At 35.2% G+C, this 20,914-nt stretch overlaps 2 protein-coding genes across 5 annotated transcripts; both read left to right on the forward strand.

Moving 5' to 3' along the window:
- Positions 1-2,592: 2,592 nt before the first annotated feature.
- LOC128217588 (alpha-L-fucosidase-like) lies at positions 2,593-17,570 on the forward strand. 3 transcript variants are annotated; one of them, XM_052924818.1, is made up of 8 exons: positions 2,593-2,986; positions 8,132-8,238; positions 9,481-9,611; positions 10,250-10,383; positions 11,486-11,583; positions 13,622-13,754; positions 14,578-14,748; positions 15,454-17,570. In XM_052924818.1, the coding sequence occupies exons 1-8, from the start codon at positions 2,625-2,627 to the stop codon at positions 15,701-15,703; spliced, it is 1,386 nt and encodes a 461-aa protein (XP_052780778.1). In that variant the 5' UTR covers positions 2,593-2,624; the 3' UTR covers positions 15,704-17,570. The 3 variants fall into 3 exon arrangements, with proteins under 3 accessions (XP_052780778.1, XP_052780777.1, XP_052780779.1); XM_052924817.1 differs by lacking the exon at positions 11,486-11,583 and adding an exon at positions 12,303-12,400; XM_052924819.1 differs by lacking the exon at positions 11,486-11,583 and adding an exon at positions 12,616-12,713.
- Positions 6,601-8,083, forward strand: LOC128217589 (putative alpha-L-fucosidase). Of its 2 annotated transcripts, none has more exons than XM_052924821.1 (2): positions 6,601-6,606; positions 7,328-8,083. In XM_052924821.1, exons 1-2 carry the CDS (start codon positions 6,601-6,603, stop codon positions 7,697-7,699), a joined length of 378 nt encoding a protein of 125 aa, XP_052780781.1. In that variant the 3' UTR covers positions 7,700-8,083. The 2 variants fall into 2 exon arrangements, with proteins under 2 accessions (XP_052780781.1, XP_052780780.1); XM_052924820.1 differs by lacking the exon at positions 6,601-6,606 and adding an exon at positions 6,622-7,159.
- Positions 17,571-20,914: the final 3,344 nt, after the last annotated feature.

The following is a 20,914-nucleotide window of genomic DNA, read 5'->3' on the forward strand; positions in this document are numbered from 1 at the left end:
CATTTATGCCAAGTTCTTTCAAATCTCTCTTTGCGTTGAGATGTAAAAATCTGGACAAGCAAAATACACTTGAAACTTCAAAAAATCATGCCCCTGGACCCCCTAGGAGAATTATGAATCCACATGAATGACGCGCTAGCTAAGCTCCTCATGTAAGCTGCAATCCAGATGAGGCAAACTACATGTACAAGGATCTCTGACCAGTGACACTAAAAAAGGAGTGTGACCTTGACCTATGGATATGGATTTTGTAAAAGACATGCCGTCTTCATATAGTAAACTTTTGTGAACCAAATCCCCAGGTGCAGGGCTAACCTACATCTTAAGCATACCTTTGTTTGACTATGACTTATGGTAAACTACAGAAATGAGTGTTGCATGTGACATATATGCGTTATTTTAAAATCCTTAATTCACTTAAAATAACACCGAGGCAGAACGGTCTAAGGGGTCCGGGGGCATCCCCCCGGAAATTATTTCTTGCAAGAAGCGATTGTCTGCATTAATGAGTATCTTTGGTGGAATAAAATGCTGAATATATCACATAAAAATACAACATTTCAACATTTTAGTGCTATAACTTTTGATACAGTTGAAGTTAATTCTACACGGTTTACATAAATTTAGACAAAACAAATGTGCATTTAGAAAAAAAATACTATCACAATTATATGAGGCTTTGTTACCAATACCATAAACCTACCTCTAAACGTTGCACATATCGTCACTATACATTATATCAACATTACGTATGGTACCGTTGTTTGCAGAGTTTATTCTATTATATCTAATATTCAGTTCTTTTTTAAATATAGACATTCCGCCTCGATGGTTTGTGTACATTGAGGCAAATGAAGAAAGTCGAATAGAGTTATTTTTAGAGATAAATGAAATTGTTATATGCCCAGAAAAGCACCGAGGCGGCAAGGTGTAGCTACGGCACTGCATGTTCATTGACTATAATAAATATCAGATCAATAATGTTAACAATTTTACTCGCGATAAATAGGGATAGCACGTGTTTTCAAACTTCATAAAACTGCACTGCCCAAATATCACAAAATATTTTTATTTTAACCACATAAGACCGAAGGTATGTTTAGGCTACAATCAGTTTCAGAGGACGTCAAAACTATACAACAGAAATCCAAAATATTAACATTTTGTACTTAAACAAAACGATACATTGTGATATATCATGTAGGTGTACATTTGCTTCCCTGCAGTTCATACGTCATAATGGTGAATCTCAGCCATCAAATACGAACAAGCGCATAAGTATGCGAAGTTTAATCATGATTATTTTATATTACGCTTTTGCAGGGGCGTAGCCAGCGTTACGCACTTACGCATGTGCGTAACATCAATTTGAAAAATGGCATCAAAGTCGAGCGCTTTGTTTAAAATTGATATAAGAATAAAAGGAAGATTGGCTAAAGTAAGCATTGCTTCTTTTGCTAGATAGCTTTCTGAGCCTTAATCAATCACTTGGTAACTACAAGGTCAGCGGCCTCGGACCTATAAATCCACCCAAATACACATCAGAGCTCAACATATTAGTTCCATTTTTCGCTTCTGTACCCTGAGGAAGCCCCCGAATCCCACACTGGCTACATGGATATTCCCACACCCTCCCCCCTTTCGTGCGTAACATTCAGTAATCAAAGCACTGATAGCGCTGCATGAACAGGGTTTTATTCAGGTTTTCACCATTATGATTCACGATCTTGTGTGTATTTATAAGGTGCTGATATGTTGCACAGTGAATCTAAGAGTCCCCGTGTAAAACAACCACAGGGGTCGCCCCAGGTATATTAAAACATGATGGTAAATGAAAAAAATAAATATTTTATTGACAATAAAATTAATGTCGCTGTGTAAGAAGGCAAACAAGGATGAAGAATGTAACCAATCAATTAAATAATGGATTTCAAACAATTGTGGATGAAACACTAAAAAAGGTTATTAAATCCTCAATATTTTCTGATATTTACACCAAACCAGCAAAAATAGGAATCGATTCATTTCAATGAAATTCCATTTTCAAAAATAAATTAATGAAAATCAGGAATTAAGTATATATATATTTTTCTTTATACAACCGGCAGACTGTGTACTCTAATAAATAGACTAATCTGTACTCGTATACTATACAGTATCATTACAAAGTAAAACAAATTTGAACATTTGAATTGTATCAATATGTGACTATTTACATTGTCTTATGCTACAGGCTAAGTGGGATGTACGATGCAAAAAAGCAAATTGTGTAAATATAGCCATGAGTTTGTTATGATGTCATCAATCTCATTTTTAGAGAGATACTGATGATAAGTTCTGGCAAAAATATAAATTTACATCAAACGTAATTTTAAGAAGAAGAATACCATATTCCCGAAAACAAACAGTTTTTATTCTACACCTGTTCTGGATCAACAGTACCAAAGATATCTTCAACAGTTTTTGTAATGCATTCCAGATAGGCTTAGAAAGTTTCTAGTAAACCGACGCAACGTGTATTTTTCAAGGGACACCATTCGGGCTTGACTTTTCATTGCACTAAATTTTCTTACCGTTTATTTACATCACGTGACCATCATGTGACATAATCAATAGACCGCAAAATGGCGTCTGTCAACACAATTTTGTTGTTTGTTTTTGTATTTTCCTTCATATCCTTATTGACAGTTTGTAATGCTGTCCGATATGACCCTACCTGGGACTCACTTGACACACGTCCAAATCCCGCATGGTACGATGAATCGAAAATTGGCATTTTCCTGCATTGGGGCGTATTTTCAGTGCCAAGTCTGTTGAGCGAATGGTTTTGGATGCAGTGGGAAGGAGAAAAGAACAAACGTGCTATAGAATACATGTCAGCAAACTACAAACCAGACTTTACTTATGCTGACTTTGCTAAAGACTTTGATGTTGACCTGTTTGATCCAAACGAATGGGCTGATATTTTCAATGCCTCTGGAGCACAGTAAGTTTTTTGGTTGTTTTTGTGGTGCATTATTATGCAATTATATAATTGCATTGTGTGGTTCAATGTGTGAACACATTCTTTCTGGCATTAACAAAGTCTGAATATTGTTTATTTGTGTGTATGGCTTTGTGGGATGATTTAAGACTACCAATTTCAGTCATCGAAATTAGACTTTTGGATGAACAAGACCAAATTCTTATACTATTGCTTGGCATCAATTTTTATAACAAGCCCTGCTATATAAAATTGCGGGCTTGTGCTAATTTCAACCACTGCAATTTGCATGTATTGTACTGGATATATGATATTTTTAAGGCACACATATTTATTTGATAATGCCATAGAGAGATATTGCATTTTTAGTCCTGGAAATCTTGGTTAGTTCCTTTAATGGCATGTTTTTTCCGTATCAGATTTTAAATGGCATTTATTTTCCGTAAAAGTGTAGAATTTCTTAAAAATGGTAGTTAATATCCAGGGAAAACTCAACAATGTTGAGTTCAGTTGAGATTTGACAAAGTAATGGCCTCTTGACTATGGTCATCTCTGCCAAAATAGGGAAATAGAGAAGCAAGTTAGCTCCCTTTACAAATATTATATAATAAAAGTATAAAAAATATAATATATAATATATGATATGTTTGTAATTACTAGTTACAGTTCTTGATAATTACTGATAGGCCTGGGAATATATTTATATATTTATTAAGTTTTTGGGGGAGGGGCGGTCATAGAAATGAGGCATAACAATGCACTCTGCCCCTATGAAAATACATGTACGTAGTATTTCCTAAAAAAAAATAAAGCAATTTTGAAAACAAGCTTACTTCAGTTATTCATTGGTGCAATTTGACTGACCGACTAATTAGTGAAATAATTGTACCTGGAGGGATTTTTTTTACGATTCTGTATATGATATAATTAGAAGAACCCCGTTTTGAATGTCTATTATTTTAGCCTAGACTGATGCAGCCATTGTTTAAAGTTAACAGGATTGTGGTAGTCCTAGACACATTAAATGTATCATTCTGATTTTGTGTCTATGCAAAAACATTCTAGTACAATGTTTAAAAATCCTACTGTACAAGTCATATTAAAATGGTATACCGGGTAACTATTCCAACGTTTTCCATTGCTGTCAATGATATCAAATAAGAATATCTGATTTGCATAAACTGGTTGTGTGATCTAATCTTGCATTTACCATAAATATTACTGATGTAACACCAATTGGCCGCAATCTAAAAACAGAAGTTTGAAAACATTCCATTTAGCGATGTGATAAAGGCTGCACATAAAAAGGAATTTACATGAGTTTAATTATGATGCATCACTTGCCAGGAAAGGTTAGGATGTCGTGGCGGAGTACTAGCTCAACTATTGAAGGGATGTCTGTTGTCAGCACCAACACCCCAAATTGACCTACAGGAAATAAATATGTATAATACAGCTCTATAAAAATGCATCTGTATTATAAGGCATTTCTGTAATAGTAAAACAGCATGGGGTTTAAGGAATGTCACTCATAAAATCCATGCTCTTATCTCAAAGATCAAGGTTATACTTACTTAAAAGTCTATCATGTTTTACAATTATACAATATCAACTTCATGTACTTTTTGTCTCAGAAATACTGGTAACTTTGTTACCATTTATGGAATTTCAATTAAACTTCACAGAAACATTGAGAATCATGGTAATTTGTGATCTTATCTCAAAGGTCAAGGTCACATATTTATGTTATACAATATATATATTATGGACCTCATTGCAATATTTTGTGTCTCAGCCATAACGTTGCTATTATTTGATAATGAGAATTCAATTATACTGAGAATTGTCAAGCTCCATTCGAATATGTGTTGTGCATGCCATAATGCTTTTCATCTCAAAGGTTAAGGTCAATGTTGAACAAATTTGATTTACCTGTTATAAGAATTCAAACAATCTTATAAGATTTGTAGAGAATAATTTGATGGCGTTGGTCGAGATAGATTGGGTTTTAGTCAAACCTTTTTTAAATGTCATATACTAACAGCTGTCTGTTCAACCAGGCCCAATCAGTGGCATTTTAAATGTTTCTGTTGCAGCTTTTGTTTTTAAAGATGATTTTAAAAGGGTCAAAATATACCAAGAAGATGTAGGTTAACACTAAAAACTGTTTAATGCATTATTATGTTTTACTCATTTTACTGTTATGATCAAAACAAAAAAGAATGATTAGAGTACTTAAAAAATATATATTTTGGCGCTTTTAACTGGGGAAATGGTGTCCACATAGATACTTATTGAAATAAGCTTTTATTATTTTATATGTACACAAATGCTTTTTTTTGTTTTGATCATTAAATTTTAATGATCAAAACAAAAAAAAGCATTTGTGTACATATAAAATTTAATTTAAAATGAATAATAATGCATTAAACAGGGGCGGATCCTGGAATTAACATGGGTAGGCAAAACTTAGGAGCATAATTTAGGGGCCCAACTGTTTAACACGGGTGCCAGTTGCACCCCCCATGGTTCTGCTAGTGTTTAGTATGTTTCTTTTTTGTATCTATGAAGACTTAGTGTAAGCCTGTATTGTCCCCCTTTAGGATCAGAATGGATTGTCGCAGAGTGCAAACAATTCATTTTCATCAATATTTGATCATTTATAATAGATTGTAGTCCTACCCTGCTCAATAGTAGTTATCATGTTGAATTAAGCCTTTATATAAACCATTTCATAACCTGTTTCAATACAGCCATAAACTGTATACATGTGTACTGTAAAACCCACAAATAGTATTTGTGGATAGTGAAGGTCATTTATTTTTTCACAATAGTGTTTTTTCTGTATTGTTAGAGCTCATACAAAAAACAAAATGGAGTTAGGAAATAAAGAAAGGGTACTGTTTTTATTCATATCATGGCTGACTGTTAGCTATGCTATTCATTACGAGCCAAACTGGGACTCACTTGACACTCGCCCAAATCCTTCATGGTATGATGAATCGAAGATTGGGATATTTCTGCATTGGGGTGTGTTCTCAGTTCCAAGTCTGTTAAATGAATGGTTCTGGATGAAATGGGTAGGGGAAAAGAACAAGCGTGCTATAGAATACATGACTGCGAATTATAAGCCAGATTTTACTTATGCCGACTTTGCAAAAGACTTTGATGTTGATCTATTTGACCCTGAGGAATGGGCTGATATTTTCAATGCCTCAGGAGCACAGTAAGTTTTTATTGTACAATGGTTGATACTGAATAATGATGACTTTCAGGTGATACGCTCTTGTACATGTATAAGCAATGTGTATATATATTTAAATAAAACAAATAAACAATGAATGAACATTCTCTTTCACCAGAGTGTTGGTGCTATGTGTTAAATTTATCATAATCAAACCTCTGATGAATGAGAATGTGAATAAATAAAAAATAAATTAAAAGACATCACACATGATTTATCTTCTCTTTTTTTGCCAGCCCGTCTCTCTTCACACTCTACAGGGCAAATTGCATATGTATCTATTAATAAATTTATAAAAATATGATAAAATATTTTAGCATAATTTTGTGCAACGATCAGTAAAATAGACATTGTTGATGCGCAGATGCTTACAATGAGTGTATGAATTGAAAATTTATGTAGCTGAAATTGTGATATTTATACACCAGGATAACTGTGATTAAACGGAGCTAGATTTTAATAAACAACGACTAGCATTTTGTTCACATTTTACACTAATTTTTCAATGTGTCTGACTCTTAAAATTAGGTTTCAGGTTTATTATCTCAACAAATTTATGGCTTAAAACGTTATCAAATTTGCCAGATTTTTAAAACATTATCAAATTTGCCAGATTTTAAGGTCTTTAAAATGGCACCAAGTTTGGTACATGCCTCAGATATGTCATACAATTATAGAATTGGTACTATGCATTTGCGTTTTTTGCATTTGTAATAAAAAATTTGAATAACTGATCACTTTCCTGTTCCTGTTTAAGGTTCTTTTCATTATTTTAGATCTAATTAATAATAGATGAAAGATGATAATTATTTACACCATCTGACGTTTCCTAATGTTATCACATGACTCTTGTTTATATCACATGAAATAATACTGGTTCAAAATTATTTGCTCGTAAGATGAGATTTATCTCAGTTGTTGATGATTTATCAGTACGGTATATTATATAGATGTTATTTTATCTATATATGTAATCAAAACTTAGGTTGATATTAATATCTTTAGTTTACATAACTTTTTTTTTAATTTAATGTAACATTACATAGAAATAAACAGTGAGAAAAGGAGTTTAATGTTATTGTTATTAATTTTACTTGAAGCATTTGAACTCTATCCTGAGAATGTGTATCGGGTACAAACTGCCGATATATCTGCTGTTTGTGACTTTAATAGGCTTATCAGCTCAGTATGCCCCAAACTGGGCTTCTCTGGACACAAGACCTTTGCCGAACTGGTATGACGAGGGGAAGATTGGTATTTTTGTAGTATGGGGCTTGTACGCGGTCCCTGCCCTCCAGAATGAGTGGTTCTGGGAAATGTGGCATGATCAGCACAATGAGGAAATCGTTAAATACATGCAAGACAATTACAAACCTGATTTCACATACCAGGACTTTGCTGCTGAGTTTACTGCTGATCTGTTTGATCCAGAGGATTGGGCGGATATATTTAATGCTTCCGGGGCAAAGTAAGCTCTTGTAATGTGTTTCTGTATCTGTGTACTCAATCTTGAATATTTTATGTCTGCTCTGTGAGAAATATGTAAAGTATTATAGTACATCAGTGCTCCATTGTGGCCTAAATAGCAAGGTTGGGCACCCCACTACCCTTTTCCGGCACCCTACTGCTTTTTTACTATACCCTGAAGTGCCCTTGTGAATATTTTATGTTGGTTCTGTAAGAAATATGCAAAGTTGTAGTATTCATTAAACATAGAGGGTACATGTACATTTTATTTTGCAATCTATTTTATTTGCTGCCACATAATATGCCCTCAAGTCGGATTTTCAGAACCACACCAAAGACACATGGATGGCTTGACAGATGTTGGCCCTTATAGGTACCTTTGTGTCAGTAAATTGGGGAGACTATGCTCCTTTTACTTCATTTTTACCATGTTTCAGATACATCGTGTTGACAAGCAAGCACCATGAGGGATATACCAACTGGCCGTCCAAATACTCGTTTTCCTGGAACTCAATGGATGTTGGGCCACACAGGGACCTTGTTGGTAAGTCAAGACGGTGCTCATCTCTGACATGAAATGTATTGTAGTAAATATTCAGCTTGTTTGAACATTTGCAAAGTAAATAGTCCATGCAGGTATTATCACAGCCTTATGATTTTCTTTATCATTGTTAACGTCATCCTTGTTTACTCTTATCTCCGTGTTGCCCTGTTTTACAGATATGCTTATGTTCCACACTATTCCTATTAAGTTTTGACACAATTTTGACGCTGTACTTGGTTAACTAAGTATATGAGCACATCATAAAATAGTTCACCTTTAGAAGTTCGGAAACCATGTCTTTAATCACATTGTAACTTTAACAAAGTTCCGAACAATCGGCACATTGTGTACCTGTTCTTGCCTGGTTAAGATCCATTCAGTAAATACCAAAAAAATATATATTGTTCATTCCCCAGGTCACTGACCTGTCTTAGACCATGGTACAAAGATCCACTTTGGTTTCTATTGAACCCTATATATATTTCAGTGATACCTTATTAAAGTTTTAATGAGATTATATTCACCTAGTCTTGTAAATGTAGTTATTTTCCTGAGGTGACCAAGCTTTTGCAAACCGCTTGGAGACAAACACCCTCTTCAATCTCTATCAATCCTTTGTTGAAAAGTTCCGTACCGTCTCCATGTTTGATTAGGCCTAAAAAAAAAATGTCCGTGTCGGGTAACCCGACCCTACCTATAAAAATGTGCCGACCCTAACTATTTTTTTCCGTTTCTGAGCAAAAAAATATTTGTTAGCGAATAGAGAGTTACGAAGGGCGGATAAATGCAGATTTTAATCAGAATTATTGTTTATATGATGAAACAAAGTCAGGCAATGACAGTAATGTAGGAAAGACTGCCATGTGCAAGAAAAACTCTGAACTTACGAGATTTTGAAAAAAAAAAAAAATCCCTACCTACCCTACCTAGAAATTTTGGGAAGGTTACCCTAAACAAACAATTATTTTTTTTTTGGCCTTATTTCCAAAAATAAAATTATTATCTCAAGCAATTTGGCTTTTGCAATCTGCTCCAAGCCAGACACTGACTTCAGGAATTATTGTTGGAATTATTCCACCCTGTCTTTGGTTACATACATTGGTGCTTTTTTCCCCCTAAGGTTAACCTGGCTACTGTAATCAACTCAAAGATGAACATTGACTTCAGAAAATTCCTCTTCTAGTTACAATTTTTCCACCCTTTCTTTGGTTACATACATTTGTGCTTTTTTTTCTTCCAAAGGTGACTTGGCTACTGCAATCCGCTCGAAGACAAACATCCACTTTGGCCTGTACCATTCCCTGTTTGAATGGTTCCACCCCCTCTATCTACGGGACAAGGCTAACAAGTGGAAGACCAATGAATTTGTCACTGTAAGTCGTTTTGATGATTAAGGATATCAGTTCAATTCATTTATTTATTATAATACTGTTTGCAAATTTCATTTCAAGATTTTGAAGCATTGAATAGTGGTGATGTTCACTCCAGCCAACATTCATGATACCCTTCTGAACAAATTAAGTTTTGGGAACACCAAAAGACCACCTGTAGTGGATACAAAAGTACTACGTGACAAAACCTTTAAATATGAACTACTGAAATAAAAGGCATTTGTGTGTGCCACTTATACAGCCAATATCAGGCAGAACTGCAAATGCAAACATTGCAGTGACTTTGAACGCATTCCAAACCAGTTTGAAGTGTTGGTTGTGACTGTACTTTTCTTTATGAACATAAATAAAGTTCTGTTTTTCAAAGATATTATAATAGCCCTGATGTCGCTGTTGTCACTAGCAGTAGCTTTAGCGTTGCAATAAGTTCAACCTTGAACTGCATGACCATTGAGATATTAACATAAAACTTGGTTAACATGCTTTTATAAAAAAATAACGGATAATGATTAGCAAATTCTAACTCTAAATGGCAAATCATGAATGTTTCTCTCACAAAATGCCCATTAACAAACTGAGATAAACAGACATTGCATCCCCTTGCCGATCTCTTGTTTCAGAGCAAGACGATGCCGGAGCTTTATGAGCTCGTGAACACATACAAACCTGACGTGATCTGGTCTGACGGAGACTGGGAAGCCCCTGATACATACTGGAACTCTACTGAGTTCATTGCCTGGCTATACAATGACAGGTACCTTAATTAAAACAGTTTATTTTTTGCTGATTTTGGTACAGTTTAAAACTTAAACATTACTATTTTATAGTCTTGAAAAATCTGTGCATTCACTTCAATAACCAGTACATATCAGTACTTGTCTATTATCAAATCACTTATATATGAGGGCTTTGCTTGATTTGTACTGGATGTAGTTGCAATTCGGATCTTAATCTGTTTGTATGATTTTAGTATGAATTAGAAGACTGCCCGTAACATGCTCTCCATTAACATATTGTACAAGACACTGTTCCTATAAAGTGCATTTAATTTTTAACCATGCAAGAGTCATTTTTCCCAAATATAAGTCATTGAATAGACAGGTATCTTTAAATATATTAGACCTATGTAATCATTTCTAATGGATGGTGTGTTTATGCAGGGTTTGACTAGAACAGCATCAAAAAATTGATTCTGAAGAAGCTTCAACTGTCTTTGACTTGTTATCTAAAAAGCTAAATGAAAGAATTTGACATATAAATATAATTTTATCTCTTTTTTCTTTACAATACATAGGAATTCACAGATTGCTCTTATCTGCTCCGAAGCGTTGGTAACACTAGGGAAAGATTAATTAATTTAGGATTGTGTTTATAAAACTCTGTTCAAATGAGTATCTCTGCTGTCCAGTGTTTGTTTATTAGAGTTAGTAAAATATTTCAATTTCAACAAAGTTAAAACAAAATTATTGCGATCATAAAATCTGTTAGTGAGTGCCTTTTAACTAGAATTTCTTGACACAGACAATATTTTTACAAGCCTCGGGGCCATCAGACTTGTGCATTTCACGCAGACTGCCATTTCGGAGTCACTCAAGTCATCATTTTAATGCAACCAAAAGAACTTATAACTCAGTCTCTTTACATTCAAAGACATGTTTTCTTAAATATTGAATACATACTTTAATTGCTTTGCTGCTTAATTGTGGAAATGAAAACATCTGGAGAGGTTGAACGAAACAAAATTTTCTGATTCAACTGCCATTTTGATTTTTTTCTCTCACACCATTCAATTTGGATGAGTGGAAATACCAGAATGACTCAACTGAAATAATGTTAATTGGTTGGCTCCCCTTTAGCCCAGTGAAGAACAGTGTTGTCACTAATGATCGCTGGGGACCAAAGGTTCGATGCCATCATGGTGGCTTCCTAACTTGTACAGATCGGTATAACCCGGGTATGAATGTATTTCACGGTGCATGAATTGTTTCATGAGCTTGCTTTGCTAAACGCTCTTTAGCATTTAACTTTCTGTTGTTGTTTTTCTCTCTTTTAATCCAATGCAAATTTATTCATGTGCATTTAATCAGTCTAAATTGCTTTCTAAGTTGCATTTGCCATAATCACAATTACAAGCTACACAGAATTTGGTGTTCAGGCAATAAAGGGGCAGAGAAGACCATAGAAGTACCATGACAGGTGACCTACCTTTACCCCATCGTCTGATACCCCCCATACATTACTACGCTATGCTTCATTGTGTACTGTGGGCAGTTTGGCTTGGAAAAACTGGTAATCATGAATAATTCATGAAGCAGATTCCTTGGTTTCGCCAAGTACCAGATGCTTTCCAGTAAAAAAAAATGTTTAAGTGAAAGCAAGGATTGAACTGGGTTCACCATTTCAGTACAATAAGTTTTTGCAGCATTCAAGACCACATGGCCATGAAGGCGACTGACACATGTGGTTATTGAAGAACATGCAAATTCATTGGAAGAAGAGTCGTCTGTCCTGCCTCATGCATATTCAACGAGATTTTGTCAGTCAATTGTCTCACGGTATTTTTGAAGTATAACGGAATTAAGTAACGTGTTTGTGGACGATGTCTACACTCTTGCTTTGGTTTTAAAAACCCAAGGATTTGGCAATGTACATTTCAAATATATCTATTTATAGCCCAGTCAAGGACACTATAGTGACCAATGACAGATGGGGTAACGGGGTCATGTGTCACCATGGCGGCTTCCTGACATGTAGTGACAGATACAATCCAGGTTAGGGGTCATTCACATGAACATGTATCTGCCTTTTATCTTTAGCCAAGTAAGACACAACAGTGAATAATGGCAGGCTAGGGGTTATACACATGTGTCTGCTAGAGTAGAGGCTTTTTTATTCTAAGAGCTTGCTGTTGCAAAGTCACTTAGTAACATAGCACCACAGACCGGATCAACTTGCCGCAGGTAGTATAGGAGTTTTCTATTTTTAGCCCAGTAAAGGACACCATTGTGACCAATGACAGGTGGGGTCAAGGGGTCACATGTCATCATGGAGGCTTTCTGACATGTAGTGACAGATATAATCCAGGTTTGGGTTCTTGTTTGTAGTAGTTATTCTGTATGCTAGACATTTATTTAGTCTTAACCAACCACTTAGTGTATTATTGTTAGGTGTGTACAGTTTTGGATTGGGCATTTCTGTATAACGATGCAACATGTTTTAAAATTACATATTTCTTTCTAGTAGTCAGATATTACCTTTTTCTAAAGCTTTTGTTTTTAGATTTTGTAATAGCACAGAAACTTATTTATTGTAGATTAGTGTACTAATATCTTCTGCACAATGGATGTAATCATAACGCCTTTAAATTTTAAGATTTCTGTTTGCTGAAATATAATCTCTAAGCTAACAGACATGTACTCAAGATACTATGCTAAATTGGATAGTATTTACCATATTTCTGGCCTGTTACCACAGTTTGTCGTAACCTCAGTATGCTCATGTCATAAATGTTGAAGTCAGATTAAGTATTAATAATTTCTAAGTAAAATTAGCTTGTCAATGAAAGAAAGAATTGTTTCATTTGCTTGTCTTTTTATCAAAGAGGTATTGTGATAGCCTTGGTTTTTCTCATCGGGACTGTCGTCCTAAAACTTTGAAATTCACCTAATACTTTGCACTCGTTTCCATAGATAATATTCACATTTGTAGCAAGACCCATAACTCCGGCTTTAATTGACCAGATAAAATACAGACAAGTGTTGCCCTGGTCTCGTTTTCGTATCGATTTGTTCGATCTTTTGATAACATCAATTAAAACAAGAAAACAACAGGATACAAAATATTTTTTACCTTTGGAGTCAAAATGAACATGATTCTGGTCAATATGGCAAGTGATTATAGGCACTGCAAATAAACAGTTGTATTTTGATGACCTATTAACTTGTCTTTTAATTGCTATTAAATACAACTCAATCATAATTCTCTCTTCCCAGGAGTTCTTCAGAAGCGTAAATGGGAGAATGCCATGACAGTGGATAGCCAGTCATGGGGATACCGGCGGGATGCCACTCTAAAAGACATGCTAACTATGGAATCACTCCTTGCAACACTTGCTTCCACTGTCAGGTGACTGGTTCATTATTATGGTGAAAGAAATGCTGTGAACATCTATTTAAATATTTGTTTGACATTCGGAACATGCCTCAAATATTTTATAAGAACATATTTATTGCGCTGCCCTCCCAAATGCAGAACTTCAACATTAAGTTGACCAATAGAAGTACTTGTCAGTCAGCTTTTATATACAACTCAGCTTTGGTGGATGTGTATACATAAACCAATCAAATATATATCTGTAAAGTTACTGCATAATAACTTTAATATTCACTTTAAGCACTGAATGTTGGATCGATATAGTGAATTATTGGTACATCTGCTACCTAAAACAATATATATAAGAATGAACTTGATATTTTTTGTTTGCATGGTTGTGGAGACAGCTGTTTGCTTACATAATTCATATTGGAGTCTATCTCCATGTCTGCACTTGCATAATACAGTATTATCGTGCTGTTTGGCTGTCAATTATGCGAGCCAATGAGATCCTACTTAAGGATGAATCTGGGATTTTTATAACTGGTGTAGCTCCATGTATGCACTGTAAGCCTGGCCTGAAAAATCCTGGGTGGATATAATGACTGAGGAACAGTAACCATATCTAAATAATACATGTATTAATAGCTGATGTTAAAACTTGATATATTTTTGTCACTATAAGACACCCTTATACTAGAAGACTATTAGTATGACTTCAAATAAAAGCTTACGGCCTTACCTGTATCTATAAATTTCCAGGTAAGGAGGTCAATACAGAGTTTTTTCAGAGCTTATTTACATATTTATCAGTGTGACTTAAGAAAATAACATTTTATTTCATCTTTGTCCTCAGCTGTGGAGGGAACATGCTGATCAACGTAGGGCCCACAAAGGACGGGCGCATCATTCCACTGTTTGAGGAGCGACTACGGGCTCTGGGTGTGTGGCTACAGTTGAACGGGCAGGCCATATATGGGACCAAGCCCTGGACCCACCAGAATGACACCATCGCCAAGAATGTGTGGTGGGTGCTACGTGAAGTTTGAAATAACTAATATATGGGGAAATTTACAAATAAATGGGGAAATTTACAAATATATGGGGAAATTTACAAATAAATGGGGAAATTTACAAATATGTGTGGAAATTTACAAATATATGGGGAAATGTACAAATGAATGGGAAAATTTACAAATAAATGGGGAAATGTACAAATATATGGGAAATTCAAAGATGCTATTGTTAATGTTGTATAATTTCTTTAGGATGCGGATTGCAGTTAATTAGTTTATCATTTTGTTTATAAGAAAGCCAGTCAGAAAATATAATTAACAAAAAAAAGATCATGGTTGAGTTAAGATTTGTTTGATAGTTTCAAAGTTTAAAAACAATGAGAAAATATTTTGATATCACTTACTGATTTGAAACCATGACCTGTGCTGCTGTCAAAATCCAGCGTCAGTGTGTACAAAGCTTCAGCAAATTATCAATAAAGTCATTACCCTAATCACTCGACATTATGAAATATTTATTGGGCTTTTGCAATTTAACACTGTTTGTGAGATGAAACAAACAGTTATCCTGTATGTCATAAGCTGTGTTTGACCTCTCTGTAAATAATTTGTGTCTTCACTGTTCCATATTATTGTACTTTATTATATGGCTATAAATGTGCATATGCCGTTGAATGATGAATAAAGATATGTTATGTTACGGTATGTTAATTCAGGTACACTTCAAAGAAGAACACTGATGGAGGATTGGACGTATATGCCATTCTACTGAACTTCCCCGACCCCGGTCAATTTGTTCTTGGGGCCCCCACCGCATCTCCTGACACCAAGGTTACCCTGCTGGGCTACTCAGACCCCCTCACATGGAAGGGATCAAAAGGGATCAGTATCACCATCCCCGCCATACCATTCAACAGAATGCCATGTCAATATGCATGGGTTCTGAAACTCACAAATCTGTTTTGATTAAGTAGACTTAACCAGTTGACATGATGCTAAACTGCCCTTGAATAAGAAAAAGAATGTTTATCCAATATATTAAGGTGGTAATGACTGAGACATTAAAATACCAGCAGGGAAATGGATAAATTGGGTTAATTTTTTTGTTTGGGTTATAGTTAGCAAGAAAGGGTATTGATTGGCCAATATTCATTCAATAATTATTATTGACCAATCAAATGAAGTGCCTAAATTTCTTGTTCATATATCTACAGTACATACCTATTGATTACCTTATAAATTGTATAAATTAAGTTGCAAATATTGTGGTACTTTTACATGATTTATAGTTAATTTGTTTACCTAAGAGCATATATAAGCCGTGGCATATTTATTATTAATTGGATTACTGGTAATCTTGGCCTATCACAAATATGTCCTATTCATTATATTTCATTGAATCAACCTTCTTCTTCAGCATGTTTAAGCATCATGTCAGTTACAAATCAAGAATGAAAGCAGAAATGTTCTAAGTGATTCTTTATCTATTGACACTTGCAATCTTTTTGTTTTTATCCTTGAGAATGTACTCCACAAAATTCCATATAAATGTGATATTGCAAATTTACATCAGGTAGTTAGGTCCTTAACTAGAAATATTTGGAATCATATATATATTTTTTAATCATTACTTGTAATTACGCAATGTATGTTTATTTTCTTGTTTATAACAATGGATGAGAGAGACCTTGCTTGAAACTTACCTTCAGTGTTGTTTGAAATGTCTCGCTTAGTGTCTAATTGGCCTTAACACAAGCTCATTGGTCAAGTTTTGGCTGATCATCGCTGTAGATTAGGGTTGTGTGATTTTTACAATTGTCAAGTCTAATCAAGTCGTATGAAATAAAGTTCCCTTAATTTGTTTGTTTAAGATCCTAAATGAGTTTGTAACATGATTTGTATAACCCCTTGCTGTTTTACAAATAACGACACTGGGCGTTCTGAATCAGTGCGAAGAAAAAAATCTATCCTTCCTTCCTATCACTATATTGCTTTTGAATGTTTTTTGTTACATTGTAGTTTTTTGATTGGCATGTACTTTTACTTGAGTTTGACTCTTGATGATAATAGAAAGGGTTTTCTAATGGTAGGCTTACCCATTCACGTTTTCCTCGTGATTTGCTAGATACCATTACCATTCACTTTGGTATGCCTTTATGACCTAGATCACAAATCTGATATATAACATTCTTATTGAGTAACAAATTGCCCTTGGGTAAAAATATTAACATGTCTTACAACTCGTGTCTTAGTTATACTTATATTGACGCACGTTTATTCTGATTCTGCATCCAACAAAAACTGCATAAAACTTCCTTGCCAGACATAAAAGGTGTTTAAACATAAAAAAATGGATTTATCGTGCTCATGTAAGTGCACACGCCTTCGAACAGAAAAAAAAAGATGCAAAGATTCAGTAAAATTTTAGCTGATATTACTTACCAGGTCAAAATATCCTCATATCCTCCCAAAACACCAAAATCCTTTTGAAAACTGCCATTTTGTTCCGCATCTAACATTTCCCTCACTTAATATTTGGCAAAAACAATATGTTGGATACCCTGTCTGATTAGTAGTTGAAAATTGGTTTGTTGAATGGTTTAAAATGCATATGATGCTATTTTCTTCATTACAGTTTTGTAAATGAGTACAATTATTTTGTTGCTATAATCAAATTATTTTGTTAATGATTTTATGTTCATGTTTTAATACTTTCTATCTGTGCCTTATATTTTGTTCTGTGCAATTTAGTGATAATAATACCGAGAAACATGTTAAATATTATATGTGCTACTTTGTCTATGTACTCAATAAAATCGTGACCAGCTTCAAAGTACATGTTGTCCTTATTTAATTATGATTGCCGCTGTCTGGCAGGTATATTTAGCACAAGTATAATACTTATTGCCATGTACTTCACAAAGTTGACTATTAGAGCTGCATGGGGTCAGTGTATTATATGAAGTTATTAGTATGACCAATTATCAGATGCATATTGACCATGTTAAACATGCAGCGTGCTTGCAAAGCTTTTAAAACAGCTCAAAGGATGAATAAATTCACTGGATCTGATAGGAAGATTTGAAGTGAACTGATTAAAATGTACGTGACTATAGGTTCGAAAGTAAGTTAATATGCATTCCCTCTCAGGTCTTTAAATCCTGGACTGGGCCTGACAATTGCATCCGTCCGATATTGGCTTGACCGGGCTGTAAATTGGCCATGCATTGGGAGAATTTGAAATAGTTAATTACAATTTTTCACCATTACAAGACGGCGTATCTCCTGCAAGACCTATGCTTGTAAGTCATCGTTCAAGGTCACATTCAAGGGTCATTGATTTAAATTCCTTGCAGGCGCGTAGCCAGGCATACTCCCATACTCCCGGGAGTACTTCGATTTTGAAAAATGAAAATTCTAAATGGCCTAAATCCGATGTAAAACTTGAACCCTAAGGGGGTACAGGCGAATTTGAAACCAATCCAGCTCGGCATTATAAAAGTTAAATGTAAAATGTCATCGGTAGAACTGTACATAGAATCGTTTACTACGATGTTCCAAGCACACTTTAAACATGAAATCTTAAACAGGGTAAACAACTTAGCTTTACTTTTACGTATTATAACTATGATCAATCATAGTTACATCCCGTCTTTATTACGTCAAGTCAAGTTTTAAACAGCGCGAATTTTAAACACACAAAAATGGCGTCTCCGACAACCTTTTACCCACCTTATCCCGATATTTTTCGAGAAAATGGAACTTGTGCAACATTAGTCCCGTATGATAGTGAGTTCAAATTCAACCTGCTGACCAAACACTGGGGATGAGGCTCCAAGTTTCAAGTTTCCAACAAGGTATACTATTATTTATAAAAATACACACGCTACTGTAGACTTGAAAAGTAACACTTACCTGAAATACTAATTAATTTTGTAAGAGGGAATTCAAAAAAAATATATAATGTAATAGCATGTGTTTTTGTTAATTTGGTGACATTTTCAGAGCAAGAATTTATAAAAATATAATACAATTTGTACTAGTCAAATTCGGTTAAATCGCTTGAGAAAATTTAAAGTTATGAACAACATATCACAAATTCCTGTGGCGTAACGGTTAGCGTCGAGGACTCGTAAACCAACATCTCGAGTTCGAATCTGGAGAGAGTACATATATTTTTAAAAATTACTTTTACATCTTTATTGTTATCTAATATTATTATTATTATTATTGTTGTTGTTGTAGAAAACGTATTGTATTGTCCATTTTGAAGCAAACCTGATTAGGAACATTATCTTTAATTTTAGGTATGCTCAAGGACGGTTTCGCACCCTTCAGCCAAAGTATTTCGTGTCACATCCATGGCTACGCTATTCTGTGGTCACTGATGGTGTCTACTGCGCCCAATGCCATCTGTTCGCTGGCCCTAATGCTCGCGTGAAAACATTAGTCACCACAGTATTGAGAGATTGGAGCAACATATCCAAGGTAGTTTTGAGCCACATGAAATCAGAGGCCCACCTGTCTAACTGTGATTCAGCAGATCATCATTCAGCAATAATGAAGGGCAAAAAAAGACATACTATGTAACATGTCATCCCAATACAATGTGGTGGTTGAAAAGAACATAAAGATCCTTGTTAGTATAACAGAAGCGATAGTGTTCTGTGGGAAACAGAACATTGCCTTGAGAGGGCATGAAGGCGATAAGGGAAATTTTCAGGCCCTATTGAGCTTTCAGGCCAAGCAGGATCCCATTTTAAAAGAGCATCTAGAACACGGAGATCCAAGATCTATGTACCTTAGCCCCGATATACAAAATGAGCTTATTTCCATTTGTGGAAAACAAATCGCAGACAGTATCGTGTCAAAGTGCAACAGCGCACCCTGCTTCGGGTTTATTGCTGACGAGGCAACTGATACCAGCACTATGGAACAGATGGCCATGTGTCTTAGATACTTCGACGGAGCTGATTTACGCGAAGATTTTTTGGGGTTCGCTGAGTGCGAATCAACTACAGGCGAGACGTTGGCCAATGCCTTCTTAGCAAATCTTGAACTGACGGGTGTTGACGTAAACAAAATGCGTGACCAGGGATATGATGGCGCTGCCAATATGCTCATTTAGGTAATCTTGAGTAAACATACTTAAATTATATAATGCCTTAATGCTCTAAATCAATATTCTTTAAAGTGTTTATTGTATTTTTTCCTAATTATATGATATTTCTTAGTCTGTTATCTTATCACTTTTTTATTTAAAATAATGTACGTCTGAATAGAAAGGCTTTCGATGTTCATATTGTTCGCTCGCAAAAACATTGAATTAATTGTGTCATGAATTTCCAGAGTTGTTGTCAGTTCCTTGGACGAACTCGCTAGCGACTATGGTGACAGCAAAGCCGCGGGATACAGTCGCTCAATTCAGAACTTCGAGTTCATTACTACCCTATTGGCTGTCGAACATGCGTTGTCAGGGCTCGTTCACCTGTCGAAACTCCTCCAGAAGAAGACGTGTGATTTACTGGAGGCAACAGAAGAAGCACGTGTTGTTGTCGCTATGTTAGAGGTTTGTTATTTAATTCATTTTCCTAACGGCTATTTGTGGGATGAATTCATTTCGTTATGACAGCAAAGTTATAGAATAGTGTTAATCACGCCTCGGTTAACCGACAAAATCATATGTAAGTCAATATGTACCAGTGTACTTGATCTTACTTTGGGTCGGACTATAGTTATACTTTTCATCGGCGTAAATGGCCATGTATATTTTTTTCCTAGACCCGTCACTCATTAACAGTGCACTAATTTCATAGCTTGTATATATGTTTACAGAAACAATTCATACTTGTGTGTGTACATATGAATTGAACTTATTTGCAGTCATTTGTTATTAAATGTGTTTCCCATCTTTTGACTTACAAAAAGAAAGATGGACGTTGCCGTGCGCATTACTAATGCGTTGTTTAATGTTACGTCACTATCAAATATCATTTCAGTCTGAACGCAACGATCCAACAGTATGAGACAACCTGTGCGAAAAGGCTATGTCACTAACAAGAGACATTGGGGTGGAGCCGTCCATTCCTCGAGGCCCGGGGCGACAGGCAAACAGGCCTAACGCACCAGCGGCAACACCCACAGAATACTGGAAGGTCAACATGTTCCTTCCTTTCA

This window comes from Mya arenaria, chromosome 14 (assembly GCF_026914265.1).
Source record: "Mya arenaria isolate MELC-2E11 chromosome 14, ASM2691426v1".
Classification (NCBI taxonomy): Eukaryota; Metazoa; Mollusca; class Bivalvia; order Myida; family Myidae; genus Mya; species Mya arenaria.